At 34.7% G+C, this 16,933-nt stretch overlaps 1 protein-coding gene across 8 annotated transcripts in view; it reads left to right on the forward strand.

Annotated features, from left to right (window-relative positions):
- Positions 1-16,933, forward strand: part of OSBPL9 (oxysterol binding protein like 9) — a 165,619-nt gene that overhangs the window by 112,928 nt on the left and 35,758 nt on the right. For 6 of the 8 annotated variants that reach the window (XM_024739330.1, XM_024739331.1, XM_024739334.1 and 3 more), the window contains 4 exons: positions 8,409-8,504; positions 9,187-9,234; positions 10,227-10,256; positions 11,138-11,188. In XM_024739330.1, the coding sequence (XP_024595098.1) occupies positions 8,409-8,504; positions 9,187-9,234; positions 10,227-10,256; positions 11,138-11,188 (225 nt within the window). Of the gene's footprint in view, positions 1-3,495; positions 3,565-8,408; positions 8,505-9,186; positions 9,235-10,226; positions 10,257-11,137; positions 11,189-16,933 lie in introns of all 8 variants that reach the window. The other 2 variants (XM_024739328.1, XM_024739329.1) reach the window with 1 other exon arrangement.

The following is a 16,933-nucleotide window of genomic DNA, read 5'->3' on the forward strand; positions in this document are numbered from 1 at the left end:
TTTTTTTTTTTGCGGAACGCGGACCTCTCACTGTTGTGGCCTCTCCTGTTGCGGAGCACAGGCTCCAGACGCGCAGGCTCAGCAGCCATGGCTCACGGGCCCAGCCGCTCCGCGGCATGTGGGATCTTCCCGGACCGGGGCATGAACCCGTGTCCCCTGCATCGGCAGGCGGACTCCCAACCACTGCGCCACCAGGGAAGCCCTGGTAGATAATTTTAAAATAATAATGCTGATGATTTTGCAAGCTAAAACAGTTATAAAATTTTTGAATCATATTTATAACCTGCACAGTTTCTGAATACTTTTTACATAAAGTTTTTGAATTTAAGTAAATAGATACTTTAAAAAATCAGACATCATGAATGTATAAAGTAAAAATTAAGAGTCCCTGTCTTAAATGCCCCTCTTTCTCAATTGCACTCCCTAGGAATAACATCTGCATCTCATGTGTTTTGTTTCATGTGTTTTATTTCAGGTGTGTGTGTGTGTGCCGTGCATGTGTGTGAATAAAATAACTTTTCAAAATGTAACTTCTTTATTGTTCATGTCTCTATTTATCTAGAATAAGGTATGCCCTCAACCACTATTAATTGACGTGAATTCTGGTGTTTATTTTACTTTTGTAATTTGCTTTCTATATTCAGAGGCTGTAAACTATTTCAGTTTAGATTTTTTTTTAAGTAATTTGCTGCATTCTGAAATCTCGAGGCAATCCTGTATGCCTTCCAGACTTTTATATCTCTAAAATGCTAGTTACAACCTTTATAGAGAGAGAGAACATATAATTTATTGTCCAAACTGGGGCACTTTGAGAGTGAAGGAGGCTGCTAATAATTTTGTTGATACAACAGACATAACTAGGGATATCCCAGACAAACTAGGTAATGGTCACGCAGTTTACAAACTTCAGGTTTTTGTTTGTTTTATTTACTTTTGGCAATAACTTTCGTATGACTTCAGTATTTTTTGTATTTATTTATTATGTATTTATTTTTGGCTGCGTTGGGTCTTCGTTGCTGCGCATGGGTCTTTCTCTAGTTGTGGCGAGCGGGGGCTACTTTGTTACAGCACGTGGGCTTCTCATTGTGGTGGCCTCTCGTTGCGGAGCACGGGCTCTAGGCGAGCTGGCTTCAGTAGTTGTGGCACGTGGGCTCAGTAGTGTGGCTCACGGGCTGTAGAGTGCCGGCTCTGTAGTTGCGATGCATGGGCTTAGTTGCTCCGTGGCATGTGGTATCCTCCCAGACCAGGGCTCAAAGCCATGTCCCCTGCCTTGGCAGGTGGATTCTTAACCACTGTACCACCAGGGAAGCTCCATATGACTTTACTGAATAAATTGGGAGAGTCATTTGGAAAGACAAGCTGTCAGTGATTTAAATAGAGGAAAAGGGTACAAAATCCCAAACCTTGCCTGTGCAGTTGTTTGAGTAGCCAAATCACTTTATGGAATCAATATTAGTGTTTTGTTCTGTAAGTCAAAAGGTTACCTAACACTGCCAGTATTAGATGAAGAGATCATGAAGAGTAAGCAGTTGTGCTAAGAGTTATAATAAAGCTAAGGAATTTTGGCACCCATGTCTGTACCTGATTCCTGTTTGACAAGGCAGCTGTTTTCTGTCCCAAGTATATGAGCAATTCAGATTTGTGTTGTTTTTTGTTTTAAGAGAAGCTATTTTCTTTGTAAATTTAAAGATAAAAACAATTTTATTTTTCAAAGAACTAACAGATTTTCAAAAATCAGATTATTTTATGGAAAAGGGGGGCTTTCTTTATATTGTTTGACTCTTTGGTACCAAGGTAATAATTGAGTACAGTTTACCTTTTGTGGTTCAGGCATAATACCTGATACTTTTCTGAACATCTTATAGGGAATTTTGTTTTTGATCTGTTTTGCAAGACTGTATTTTATCACTTGTTTGTTCTTCATACCTTTTCTATTACTATTTATTTTCTTGAGTTCATCAGCTTACTGTTTGTATTCCTTTTTTAAAGGAATGTTAAATACAGTTTAACCTACGCTTGTATCCTTTTCTTGATTATACTTCTCTATTAAAATTGCGTATGTTTTGTGTATTACCTAGTTGTTAATTCATTTTGTTTTTAATCCATCAAATATTCATTGAGGACCTTTTCTGTCTGTTAGGCACTAGTTTAGGGCCTTGGATACAGTGGTGAATCCTGGTTATTTTCAATTCCACATTGTGGAGAGGAAATAGAACACCCACTACTGTGTTACTTTATGCATATTCTTTCATTTCATCTATCCAACAACTTTGAGTGGTTTATTATTGTGTTCATCCCTGGATAAGGAAAAGGATGTAGAGAAGGTAACTTGGCCAGATTATGTAGGTAATTGGTTAGGGACTTGCAGATTCAGGATTTAAAACTAGATCAGTCTGACCTTAAAGCTGGTGTTCATTTTTGGTATACCGGGCTCCTTCAGGCATTTTTTAGATTAAATTTTAGTCTCTTATGCCATGAATTCTTTTCAAATATCATTGTGATTTAATAGAGAAGTGTAATGGATTTGAAATCAAAGGGCTGGGTTGAAATCTCCATTTTAAAAAAACCCAGCTGGATGATTTGGGAAAGCACTTATGAAATAGGGTTAATATCTATCTACCTTACTATGTATGTTATAATAATGAAATAAGAAATAATATAAAGTATCTAGCAGAGGACCTAATATTCTGGGAAAAAAATTACTATACTGTGCATCCATGGTGAATCCATGGTGTTAGAACTGTTCATTTAGAACTATGGAAAAAGGCCTTATCTTTTTTGACATTCTTGGGGTACCTAAGCAGTTGTTGATAAGATAGCTATAGCTACCATTTTGATAATAGAGACCCTATTTTGGAGCCTTAGATTATCAGGACATTGACTTAGATGGAAAATACCTTCCTGAAGTTACATCGGAGTAAAGAGTTTAGTAATAAGCTCAATTTTATGGACGTTTTTGAATTGATAATCTTTACTCCAAATGAATTGGTAGTTGAGTGTTCTTTAGCGTTAAAAATAGGGGAAATTCTTACTCTCAGAACTTTTCTATATCTCTAAATTCTGTTTTCCTTTAGCTGAAGTGAGTAAACCTCGGAGACAGCAGATTATAAATGTTTCCAAATTTTCAGTAATCCAAGGAAATCACATGTTAGTATACCACACATAAAATCATGGTCTTACTAATATTTTTGGTTTCTTTAATATACTTTTTTCATCATTAAAGCAACTTTTGAGTCGTTTGGTAAGGAGACAAAATGGTGTTATTTCTCAAAAAACTTAATTTGCTAATAAATTTCTAAGGAACAGAAAAGCCATTAAGTTTGGCATAATGTTTATTTATCTGTTTATTTTTCAACTTGCCACTTGCTGCTCATGTACCTACTTTTCCTCTGTATAGCTACAGATGTTTCTCTTATAGTTCCTTTAATTAATTATTCATGTCAGACGCACAGCATAGTAACTTTCTATTCTCTCTTTTCCTTACCTTTATGGAAGATCAGTACCACACTTGCTTTTTTCCAGTCTTCTGGTATCTCTCCAGTTCTTGAATTTTCAAAAATAATTGTAAGTGATTCAATTGTAAGTATGCCCTATACTTCTTTCATTGGATGAAAGCGTATCTGTGATGCATGTCATCTCAAATTGCTAATTGTGAACATAAACTTTCCAAATACTCTTATATTTAATCAAAACAACATTTCTGCAGAGTTTTTATGATTTTATTTATAGGGTGTGTATTTTTCTAATTTTTAAAAATCATCTACTTTTGTCTGGATTTATGCCATTTATTTTTCATTAGGAGTCTTGTTTTCTTTGGTGTTTTTCCTTTGTTAAATTTTTAAGCTGTTATTCCCTTTTACAGTTCTACTACTGATAACTTATTTTGTTTTCTTGTTATTCTGAACTTTTCTATGAGACTTATGTGGAATAATTTCTGTATTTCTCTCTTCACAACGTATTTTTATTATATACTATTTTGTCCTGTATAGGAGGAAGCACTGAGTGTAGGGTACTTAGTCCTTTAAGTTTTTGCTGTGAAATAAGATTTTATATGAAAATGATTACTCATTTGTGAATTTCTTTTTACAGTGTTATTCAGCCATAGCCCTTCCTGTTCTGCGTTTTTCTTCTCAGTTCCTTAAATTACTCATAACTTTCTTATTTCCTGATTCTGACCTCAAGACCTTAAACCACCTTTTCCCACCTTACCTCCACTATTCATTACTCTTCCTCTGTCAGCAGGAATTACTTTAAAAGCTTTTACTCCTTGCCTCAAAAATTGCCTCTTGTACTGTTTCACTAAGAGTGTCTCTCCAAAGTAGCTACATATGAAGTATAATTCATACGTACTTCAGAAAGTATTAAAGACATCCCTTTTAATACTCTTCTTTTTAATGGCAGTAAAGTATTCAGTTGTGTGTATGTATAAAGTATAAATAGTGTTTAATGTCCCAATTAAAGTATTCATAGAAATTCATTTAATTTTGCTGACATTTGTTAGCTTTGAAGTACCTTCTGAGAAAAGTGATGCTGTTCAACATAAGTATTAGAAAGATAGTAGGAAGTACTTACATACAGTTTTGAGGCAATTTAATATTCTTCTATCATTCTAGATATTTTTGAAATTCCCCTTAAATTGGTCCAAATGTCTGTCTCTATATATACATATACATATATATATTTAATCTGGATACATAGGTCTTGATTGATACAGAATTGTGTGTTACTCTTGACTTCATATACATACTTTAGCTTTCTTCAATTAGCAAATTACTCTTGCAAACTGAGACTGTTTTGTTTTTTAGCATACTCACCACTTAAGTGGGGGTTTTTTCTTTACATAGATTTCTAATTTTATGGTTTAATTTCTATTGAGTTTCTTCTAGTTTAACTTTTTTTACATCACAGACCATTTTATCTCTATTTCTCTATAATAGTCATGTTTAATTTAAACTTTAAATGAATTCATACAGAAATCATCAAGTTAGAACTATGGATCATCAATATAGTAAACTAGGGAGCAGCAACCTCTTTGGTCCCGATTGCCAAAAATGCAACATAACCACTTCAGTTGCTACTGCAGGACAAAAGAGAAGGAAAGAAAGGGAGTGAGGGAGTAGAAAAATAGAAGGAGAAAGAGAACAGAAAGGCAGGGGAAATATAGGGAGACGTGGTCATGGAGAAGAGTGGTATCATGGCATCAGCAGTTGCAAGAAGCTACAATCCGTGCAACACACATTCACTCAACAATGAGCTAGCCTGGAGTCGAGGTGCAGGGGTATAGTGCTGAATGAATGGCAGTTCCTGCCCTCGTGGAGTTTATAATCCTTCAGAGAAGTCAATCAATTAAATATTTAATTATGATAAAATGTGATAAGTGTTAGATAAAAAGGCAAGTACAGAGTAGTAGAATGTACATCTGCTTGACTCCCAGCTAGCTTGTTCTCAAGAGCTAAGTGTCACCCTAAGAAGTATGAAGTCACACTGTTTTAAAGGGTCTACCTGTTCTGAGTTCTTTTCAAAGGAAGACAAACCACTCAACATGGTAGAGGACTGTATTCTATTTTTATGACCTGTTTTGAAACAAAATTCCATTAAAAAGGATATGAATATGTATAGTGCCTTATATCTTAAATGTTTAATGGAAAGAGGAATAGTTATGACTTTAAAGGGATTTTGTGAAATAGTTTATGTTAGGAGGTACTGAGTTCCTTTTCTCTTGAGATACTCAGGTAAAGACTAGATGACTTTCAAGGACATTATAAAAGTAATTTATATGAGTGGGAGGCTCGACTAGGTGGCCTTGATTCTGTGTACTGAGTCACAATATGTAGTGAAAACTTATATTTTCTTCTAGTGTATTATTCTTACAAGACTTGAGAAAACAGTTTAATTACTGTCAGTTGCTTGTCCACGGTAATAATAAATGCATACATGTTATTGTATTGATTTAAGATGGGGAAACTATATATGTAGATTTTATTTTAAAGTATACCAAAGACTTATGGGTTACTGTGCGAGGGAGCTTTAGGCCCGTTCTGGGACTTTAAGCTAATAACTGTTGTTACAAACCTCCCATTATACGTTACATAAAGAAAAATGGATTGTTGAGTAGATCTTTGACTTGAATGTTACAATGTGTGGTGTTTTAAGGGTAAAGGACCATTGTAGAAGATGATATCTAGGGGGAGGAAGGTCTGACAAAAGAGCCAAGGTGAGGTTCACATGATTATAGAAACATCAAAGAGTTGTTATAGACTTAATTTCAGATCTCAGTAATATAAATCTAATTTTTTCCATTTATTTATTGGGGGATTTTTAATCGGATATAGTGACTTGTTCAGAAGGATATATTAATTAGATTTCTATAGTGGTAGTTCTAAATGGATTCAGAAGAGGGAAAATTCTTGAAGATCACTTTTTCTCATTTAGATCCTTCACCTTTATACTCATTTATGAATATGCCATTGACCTTTTTAGTATTTAGCAAGAACAATGTATTTAGCTGATTTTAACTGGGTTTTATAGTTAAATTATTGATAGTTATGTTATATTGCCCTGTGAAACAAAACAAAACAAAAAGCCAAGCAGTCCTTCCAATTTTCCTGTGGTACAGTAACATTGAAAAGAAATCACTCCCTACTTTCTTAGTACAGTACTGTGGTATCTCTGGGATGTGATGGATTTATCCTTTCTTTTCCACATCTTTTATTATCATACTCTACATAGTAAATGTTTCTAAAAGGATGTCTTTGGGGTTATCTTTAAGAATGAAGATGTTTAACTACAATTTTATAAATATATCTGGATTTTACTTATATTGCTTATTATGATTTTTCTTTCTTAAACTTTGTTTTTACATGACATCTCTCATTGGAAAGGGGTTTTTCAATACTCATTTCAAGCAGTTTCTCAACATGTATGTAAAAATAAAAAGCAGTTTTTTTGCCTTTGAATTTGAAAAACAAAATGCATTACAAGATTAGTTGTGGACTTAGGTTTTTAATGCTTTAAGAATTTGAATTTTAGTTTGGGAAGAATAGCAATAGTATTAGTAGTAATTGACAGTGTTAGTAATTATAGTCTTTAGTAGAGGTCGTAGCTGCCACACTAATAATAGTAGGAGGAGGATGCCTGTATTTGGCAGGTAAGAAAATCGTTTAGAGAGACGCAATATATTGGTAGTGGCTGAGCTGCAATTAGAAACCAGGTTTGCCAACCCATTGTTTTTTCCATAATACTATACTGTCTCAATCTGATGTTTGAGATCATGGCTGTGAAAGTGCTTTAATAATGATAAAGTGTTAGGCAAAGATGAGGTGTTGGTTTAATATAAAATGAACTCTGGCCTCAGTTGACTAAAATGGGGAATGTGAAATGATCAGCACGTTTTGGCAAAAGGCAGGAGAGATAAAACAATTGAAAGTCAAGTATGGTATGTTGAAGCACTATATTTCACCCATTTAGTACAGAGTTTTGTGGTTGGGTTGTGATTGTGACATTAGTGGTTCCCGACCCTTATTTCCCTGTTTAACTCCATGACTTCTGGACATGCAGATGTGGCAAGATGATAGCCTTGTTCAATCTCAGACTATTTTGTCTTTTATACTCAAGACTGATGTATTTTTCAGTTAAAGATGATTAAGAACTCAAAACTTTCTTTGGAATAAAGTTAAAGCATAGGAATCCCGTGCTCTTGGAACTTAAAATTTTTAGCGTACAAAAAGTAGGACATGCAAATGCTGGACTGTTAAACTGAGAAATAAGTGGGCCCTCTAAATAAATAAACATTTACACCATGTCCAGAGTGTAGTGTTCATGCCAAGGGTGAAAATGAGTAGGGAACTTAGACAGAAGTGTTGTCACTTTCACTTAGGGAGGACCCTCTTAGAGGAGGTGAGAATTTTGAGTTTTCATCTTTTTTTAAAAAAAATAAGGGAGGAGGAGGAAAACATCAGAGCTAATGGGGTAGTTTAGGGAACAGGAGAACTAAATAGTGGGAATATGAAGTTGAGATTAAGGGACTGGAGGATTGAACTGAACAAAAAGTAGGAGGGAAATAGGAGGTAATCTAGGTTGTTTTGTATATGTACCTTTAGCTAAATTACTGTTGCTTTGGAGCCCATTATGGGGCTTTTGGGAGAGAAGAAAATGATTCTGAAAAAGCAGTATAAATTCTAATTTGAACAGCAGCATGTGTAATTGATGAACAGGGAACAGTGCTAGAAGTTCATGAAGGAGATTGATGTACCACTATTCTTAGAGAATTTAGATAATTTAAATAGACTTATTATTTATGTAAAAGTACTATTTTTAATTTAGAAAAGTGAGGTGTCATGTATGAAGGGTGAAGTATCTTTTGTACTATTAGACATTGCTGGGATTTATTGCAGTTTTTTTCCCTCTAGGGTTTGGATTCAGGATTTGTTCCTAGTGTCCAAGACTTTGATAAGAAACTTACAGAGGCTGATGCTTACCTACAAATCTTGATAGAACAGTTAAAGGTATGGCATTTGATTATATATTGAATTTATATAAAGTAGTAAATGTTACTGAGCTTGATTTTGAGTAAAAATAGTTACTTGATGTTACTTTACAATCCTTACTGGTTTTTCAGTAGTTTTTAAGCTCACCTAAACATAATTAGAAGAAAATAAGACAAGATTAGATTCATATTTTGTTTAAAAGTTGTGTGGAACTGGTAAATTTTAAGTGGCTTGATTTCTAAGGCCATTTTTCATTTGGGGGGAGTTGGGGGATTGAGAGAGTTTACTTCTCTACTTCCTTTATCATTATTAAAATTGTCTCCTTCAACTCCCACTTTAAAATTAATTACAAGCAAAGCTCCTGGAAAGAACAAGGAATGTTGATAAACTTGGATGACAAGGCAGAAAAAACTTAGGTTTGAACTGATATTATAAGTTCTTAAAGTCATATGTTTTCTTTTGCTTGTAATTCTACCAGAGTAATTGATCTTGACTGTTTAAAATAGTTCAATAGAATCTGACTTGATAACAATGCCTTGAAAAAATGCGTGTTATCTTGTATTTTAGTAAGCATTAATTATACATTTAATGCGTGTATAAACCATCCCTGGAAGAAATATGTTTGCTTTTCTTTGCTTAGTAAATGTGTACTATGTAGTAAAGGCTTGATGCTATAATCATTTTTTTCTTAATCCTGTAGCTTTTTGATGACAAACTTCAAAACTGCAAAGATGATGAACAGAGAAAGGTAACTTCTATAATCATGATTTTGACTTTAAAGTTTTTGAAACCAAGAGCCTTTTGGAGAAGTAATAGAAGGACCTCGGTGTTTTGACTACTATAATAGTACTGTTGACCTGTTTTGATAGTATGCCATATAGATTTCAAGTGGAGTTTTCTGGTGAATTTCTGGTATGGTTTCATAATTGAACAAAAGAGTAACAGAAAAATTTATTATGATACCCTTTTTGTAAGTACCACCTTTAGGAATAAGTTCTTTCTCTTCAAGTATCATATGTTGAAGATTGAAAGTTATTTTATTAAATTTACATGTGGTCACTTCAGATATTAATAAAGCAACCAGCAAAATTTTCAAAATAAACCAGAAGCCATGCACGAGGGAACAAAATGAATGTTGCTTTAATTATAGTTCCTCCCTTTGGGTTTCTGACAACTACTTTGTAGTTTGAATATTGTTTTCTTTTATCAATTAACATTTTTCTTCTCCTTGACTAGATTTCCTGATGCAGCATCATTTATTTTTTTGTATTTCTGTTAACCATAGCCTTGCATTTGTCTCTTTTACACTTGGTAATAATAGTAACTCATGTTTAGCTCACCTTCTTAGTTTTGGAATTTAGTCTCATGTCATTTTTTAAACAACTTTGCAAAGTTTAAGGTGATTCTAAAATAAGCATTTTTAAATCACATAGTGAATCCTATAGAAAAAACAAAAATTGTTTTCAGGTAAGGGATAAGAATGTTTTATTCTTACAAATCTTGAATTGAATCACATGAATTTTATTTGAGGATGTAATCCATAAAATGTCTGTATTTTTAATTTAAATGTTTGATTTAAATTAAAAAGTTTAACCAAAAGCACTCCCCAACCTGCCTGAACTGATTTAGAGTAATGAGTACATTTTGGTAAAATTCTTTAAATGACTAACCAGTAAAAAACAACAATGACACCTCTTTGTGTTTCTGATAATTTCTGTTTAAATTTATTATTTTTCACAGAAAATTGAAACTCTCAAAGAGACAACAAATGTAAGTTATATGTTTGATAAACTCTGGCTTTGCATTAGAAAGTGCTGTAAAATGTTTCTATTTTAAGCTGCTATTATTAATAAGAGCAGTTGAGTTTTTAATTTTTATGCATTTTTACAAGGGTGTTTAAGAATTGTATTATCATCTAAAGGAATTTAAGTGAATAGAATAATCCCTTTAATTGGATTGACTTCGTGTGCCATTTTATCTGTTCTGGTCTTGTCTGTTTGAGACGCTTGGATAAAAGGTTTTATCCATGCACAATGTATATTCTTTTTTATAATTAATAATATTATATTTATATATTATATATATAATATATTATATATAATATATATTACTATATTATAATATAATTAATAATATTGTGATTTGAGTTTTCTGATGTACTGACCTTCTGGCATTATATAATGGGGTACTGATAAGATTTGTATTTTGATAAAAGCATTTTAAAAACAGACATGGTAGTATTCCAGGTTCACCAATATTTTAATAGGATCCTTTACTCTCCATAATTCCATGAAAGTCTTGAATAGACAGACGTTTTCGGAATTTACATTGGGATTGCCTGCTGACGATCTAAGAATTTGGAAGTTAATCAAATTCACATCACTTTATGTTTGAACTGGTGAAAGACCCTTTAGATGTTATTCAGTATAAATTAACAATTTTTTGGTATTTCCAGACAATTCATAGAATTGCTAATGATAATTTCATTTGACACTATCAGCATGTTAGAACCCACTGGAAATCCAGAGAGGGTATTTTTTATGTAGAATAGACTTAAACCCTGTATATTTGAACTGACTTTTATATTTTAAGTTTTAGCATTGTATGGCCATTTGGGGCAAGATCCTAAAATCAGTGTTTTGTTTTTATAGAGCATGGTAGAATCAATTAAACACTGCATTGTGTTGCTGCAGATCGCTAAAGTAAGTAAATTGTATTTTTGATTACTTTCATTTAATGGGATTTTAATATATGGCCTTTTTCTTTAATAGCCAAAATACTCAGTTCTGAAATATATTACCTTTCTACAGTAAATTTAAGTTATAGTTCGGCATTACTGGTGCTATTGAAAAACCATTATGTTTAGATGTTACCTTGCCAGCCTGTGCTTGTTTTTGATAAGGTCATTTGTGATGGTGGCTGGGAAGGAGGGGAGCACATTTGAATGACTCACCCTTTCCATTGTCACTGCTTGAAATAGGGACATACTTTGCAAAACCTTTCATCAAAAAAGTTTTTCTTAGGAAAAAAGGAATTTAAATTTTAGCAGAGTTGTTTTTTTCGTCCATAATGAAGAGTACAATAGAGATGTGGTTTTTTTTTTATTGTTTTTTACATATTTTTTTCTAGTACTGAACTATTGGGTTGGCCAAAAGGTTCGTTCGTTTTTTTCCATAAGCTGTCTCTAGTAGCACTTAGTTGTCTTTTATCTTCATTCAAAACAATTTTGTGGGCTTCCTTGGTGGCGCAGTGGTTGAGAGTCCGCCTGCCGATGCAGGGGACGTGGGTTCGTGCCCCGGTCCGGGAAGATCCCACATGCCGCGGAGGGGCTGGGCCCGTGAGCCATGGCCGCTGAGCCTGCGCGTCCGGAGCCTGTGCTCTGCGACGGGAGAGGCCACAACAGTGAGAGGCCCGCGTACCGCAAAACAAACAAACAAAAAAAACACCCAATTTTGTTAGATTGACGTAACAGCTGTCATATCAGCATGCGTTTAAAAAGAGACTCATCAGAATTGTTGCATTTTTGTGTAGTCATTTTAATATTAAAGATGGAAGAAAAAAAGCAACATTTTCACCATACTGTGCTTTATTATCTCAAGAAACGTAAAAACTGCCAAAATGCAAAAAAAGATCTGTGCAGTGTATGTAGAAGGTGCTGTGACTGATCAAACGTGTGTATCAAAAGTGGTTTGTGAAGTTTCGTGCTAGAGATTTCTTTCTGGACGATGCTCCACAGTCGGGTAGACCAGTTGAAGTTGATAGCGATCAAATCGAGACATTAATTGAGAACACTCAATGTTATACCACGTGGGAGAAAGCTGACATACTCAAAATGTCCAAATCAAGCAGTGAAAATCATTTGCACCAGCTTGGTTATGTTAATCGCGTTGACATTTGGGTTCCACATAAGTTAAGCGAAGAAAACCTTCTTGACCATATTTCTGCATGTGATTCTCTACTTAAACGTAATGAAAACATTCTGTTTTTAAAACAAATTTTGACGGGCGATGAGAAGTGGATACTGTACAATAACGTGGAACGGAAGAGATCGTGGGGCAAGCGAAATGAACTACCACCAACCACACCAAAGGCCAGTTTTCATCCAGGGAAGGTGATATTGTGTATATGGTGGGATTGGAAGGGAGTCCTCTATTATGAGCTCCTTGTGGAAAACCAAACGATTCATTCCAACGAGTACTGCTCCCAGTTAGACCAACTGAAAGCAGCACTTGAGGAAAAGTGTCCAGAATTAGTCAACAGAAAACACATAATCTTCCATCAGGATAATGCAAGACTGCATGTTGTTTATTTGATGACCAGGCAAAAACTGTTACAGTTTGGCTGGGAAGTTCTGATTCATCCGCCGTATTCACCAGACATTGCACCTGCGGATTTCCATTTATTTCGGTCTTTCCAAAATTCTCTTAATGGAAAAAATTTCAACTCCCTGGAAGACTGTAAAAGGCACCTGGAACAGTTCTTTGCTCAAAAAGATAAAAAGTTTTGGGAAGATGGAATTATGAAGTTGCCAGAAAAATGGCAGAAGGTAGTGGAAAAAAACGGTGAATATGTTGTTCAATAAAGTTCTTGGTGAAAATGAAAAATGTGTCTTTTATATTTACTTAAAAAACTGAAACATTTTTGGCCAACCCAATACATTAATAAACCACTACTTTGATTACTGTTCCTTATTCATGGAATAAAAACATTTTGAATTATTGTGGTTGGTTAACAATTTCATGGATATTGCCTGCTTTTCTGAAAAATTTTGGTGTATTCAACCTAAATATGTACTTTATTGCATGACATTTTGAGAAACAAGAATTTAGTGTTTGAAAATAAGTATTAAAAAAATGTTTCTTCCATTGACTGTATCTCTGTATTTCTAGCCAGTGGCTAGAAGCAGGTGGGCAGCCAATTCAGCAACCAGTTTTGGAAATGATGTTTGAGTTTTTAATTATTTGGCCTGTTTTACTTATTCAGTTGCATATATTTGTTTGCCTAATAATGGACACTATTTTCCTAGCATTGTTAATGACCCAATAGTATAGAAAAATGCATTTGTGCTTAGATAGCATGGATATTCAGCTTGTAAGTTTAGGGGTGAGGGGAAGTATCATTTTCTTTTGAGGCCAGATTCAGTATTAAAGTGTCAGAACTTAAGGGCTTGTGTTGATTTTCTAGGTATTTTTGACCACTATGCCTGATTTCCTATGTATGTGTCTAAATTCTTCCATCTAGTTTTGTGGATCAGAATACATTCTAAAGCTTAAAAAGGGAGTATAGGGTTGGAGGCACAGAAGGGGTAAGGGTTATATTTTGGTTTTCTTTACTATGAAATTACATGGGTGGGTTGGGGCCACCTACAGTTACCCAGAAGCTTATATACAGATAACCAGTAAACTACATTAAGCCCAGTGTGAGTAGATAGGTATTTTAGGGATTCAACAGTGCCTTCTCTAGAAGATTGAGGAAGTAGAAGAGCTGATGATGTTTAGGCCTATTTGGATCATCTCTACAAATCAATCAGGTCTTTAGATAGTTGTAAAACAGGACAGCCTAGCCTCTTTCAGTAGCTCACCATTTAGCCACCCAAAAAGAACATTTTTGATGTTCTGTCTTTGGAATGAGTTACAATTGAAGTTACTAAAACTTCTTTCTAGAAATTTCTACAGTTAAGTCAGTACCTGCTACCTGTTTTAGCCCAGCTTAATAGACCTGCATTTCAGCGTCCTTCAGAATGGGTAACATGGATCAAGTAAATGGAGTTTGGCTTTTTAATTTTTTCCAGAAGGAATTTCATTGTTAAGGCTTTTTATGTACAGATACATCCCTCAAATGATATATATATGTACCCTATATGAACTCTTTGTGTATTTTTAAACAATTTAAATGTAAATCAGACCATGTCACTTGCCTGCTCAAATCCCCTTATTGGTTTCCTACCTCCCTTGGAATGGAATCTAAGTTACTTAACCATAACTTCATGTCATTTGAGCCGTCACTACTCCCCTCACCTAACCTTGCTTGATCACACTATTCTAACAACATCTGTCTGTTTTCTTTTTCTCAGGCCAAGCTTTTTCTGCTTCAGGGATTTGTATTTGCTTTCCCCTCTGCCTAGAAGGCATTTCTTCCAGACTTCCAGGGTTCACACCCTCACTTTATTCAAATTTCTATCCACATGAAATCTCTTTGGAGAGATCTTGCTGACCACTCTATCTAAAATAATCTCTACCCTCCCAGTAGTTTCTTTTTCTTCGTGGTCTTGCATCCTTAGCCAGATTTACTTGGTATCCTGTTTATTGTCTGTCTATACCTGACTGTAATCTCCATGAGGACTTTGTCTTAGAATGCTTGCACTGCCATAACAAAACACTGCAGACTGAGTGGCTTTAACGACAGAAATTTATTTTCTCACAGTTTTGGAGGCGAGAAGTCCAAGATCAAGGTTCCTGTTGATTTGGTTTCTGGTGAGGACTTTCTTCCTGGCTTGTAGACAGCCACCTTCTCACCATGTCCTTACAGGACCTTTCCTTGGTGGTACACACTGAGAGTGAGCATGAATGAGAGCTCTCTTGTGTCTCTTCTTAGAAAGACACTTACTGGATTGGGCTCCCACCCTTAGGACCTTATTTAATCTTAATTTACTTCCTTTACTCCAAATACAGTCACACTGGGGTTAGGGCTTCATTGTCTGAATTGGGGTGGGGGGGCCCACAAACATTCACTCCATAACACCACTGTATCCTCAATGCCTAGAACAGTTGCCTGCCACAAAGTAGGGGCCTGATAAATAATTGTGAATTTTGAATGAATTTTTTAACACATAATTTTTAATAGTTGCATGGTTTAGTATTTCCACTATATGTATGATTTTTTAAATTTATCATCCTTATGAATTAATTTTTGCATAATCAATCTGTGATTAAGATATACAGTTTTTAAATAATAGTGAGAGGCAGCATTACATTTTTGCGTATGGACTTTGGAGCCAGATGGTCTGGGTTTGAATCCTTGTTCCACTGCTTGAGCAAGTTTATTTATCTTCCCTGTGCTTTGGTTTTCTCCTATATAATAGGAATAATAATAGTATCTGTACTCTTGCTGATAGTGTGAAACTTAAATGAATTAGTGTTTGTAATGCTTTTAGTACCAAGCATATAATTAGTCCTAAATAATTGTTAAATTAAAAAAACTTTTTATTAGGACATAAATTTTAAAGCCACAGAATGGCATGTTGGTAAAATTTTGAGAACTTCCATCTAACACTGATGGGAATATAAATTGTTTTAGTTACTTTGGAAGATTATTCTGCCCTGGCAGGTTAATAAGATTTTGGAATCAGCTACTTTTAGAAGATGTATTGTCATCTGAGACCCCACAGGGATGTGGGCCCCCAAAAAAGAAAGAATGTAGCTAATTTGATACCTTTCTTGTTTTGGGTTGATTTAGTTTTAGGTTCTTAGAGGCAGCATGCTATAGGTAGGATTTTAAGCTCCTTCCAGTTTTTTGAGTCTTTGATTTTAATTCTCATTCCCCAAAGCTTCCCACCTGCCTAAATGATTAGTGCATTGGTTCCCAAAGTTTGCTGCACATTAGAATCACCTGGGAATCTTTTAACAATTCTGATGCATGACTCCCATTCCCAGACATTCTTGTTGTAGTTGCTGTGGTGTGTCACCTGGGCATTGGGGTTTTTCAACTCCCAGGTTGATTCTGATGTGTAAGTAGCAAAGTTTGGGCACCACTTGGTTATTGGGATTCTCAGGTAAGCTGTGTTAGCTCAGATGACTTCATTGTTCCTTTGTACCGTAGATAGAGACAGCACTGTTCCATTCTCGGGGAATTGCAGAGGAAATGAGGAGGGGAGGGAGCAGGGTGAAGGTAATCTGGGAGACCCCTGCAGCTGGGGACTTGACCAGTTTTCTTCATTAAGATTAGGTGATATAACCAGATGTCACAACTTACATAAGCAAAGGAAATTAATTTTAATAATGTATTTTATTTAACTCATTATATCCAAAATAATACCATTTCAACATGTAATCAATATAAAAATAGTTAGCCACATTCAGGTGCTCAATAGCCACATGTGACTAGTGGCTTCTAAACTGGACTTCCCAAGTCTAGATTATCGTTTTAGAACAGAGTTGTCTGACCATAGATACTTTTAAACTAGAATGTATGTTTAAGTTATCCTTGGATCCCAGGTTCTCTCCCTAGAATGTTTTTCTGCATAGACTTTTTGTTTATATCAGTATTCATTAATTTCTCATTAGACTTTTTTAAACCAGGTTTATTGATATATAATTTACATACCATAAAGTTCACTCATTTAAAGTTTATACTTTAGTGGTTTTTAGTATATTTACAAAGTTGTGCGGCCATCACCATAATATAATTTTAGCACGTTTTTATCACCCCAAAAATAAACACCATACATA

Source organism: Neophocaena asiaeorientalis, unplaced genomic scaffold (genome assembly GCF_003031525.2).
Source record: "Neophocaena asiaeorientalis asiaeorientalis breed wild unplaced genomic scaffold, Neophocaena_asiaeorientalis_V1.1 scaffold138, whole genome shotgun sequence".
NCBI lineage: Eukaryota > Metazoa > Chordata > Mammalia > Artiodactyla > Phocoenidae > Neophocaena > Neophocaena asiaeorientalis.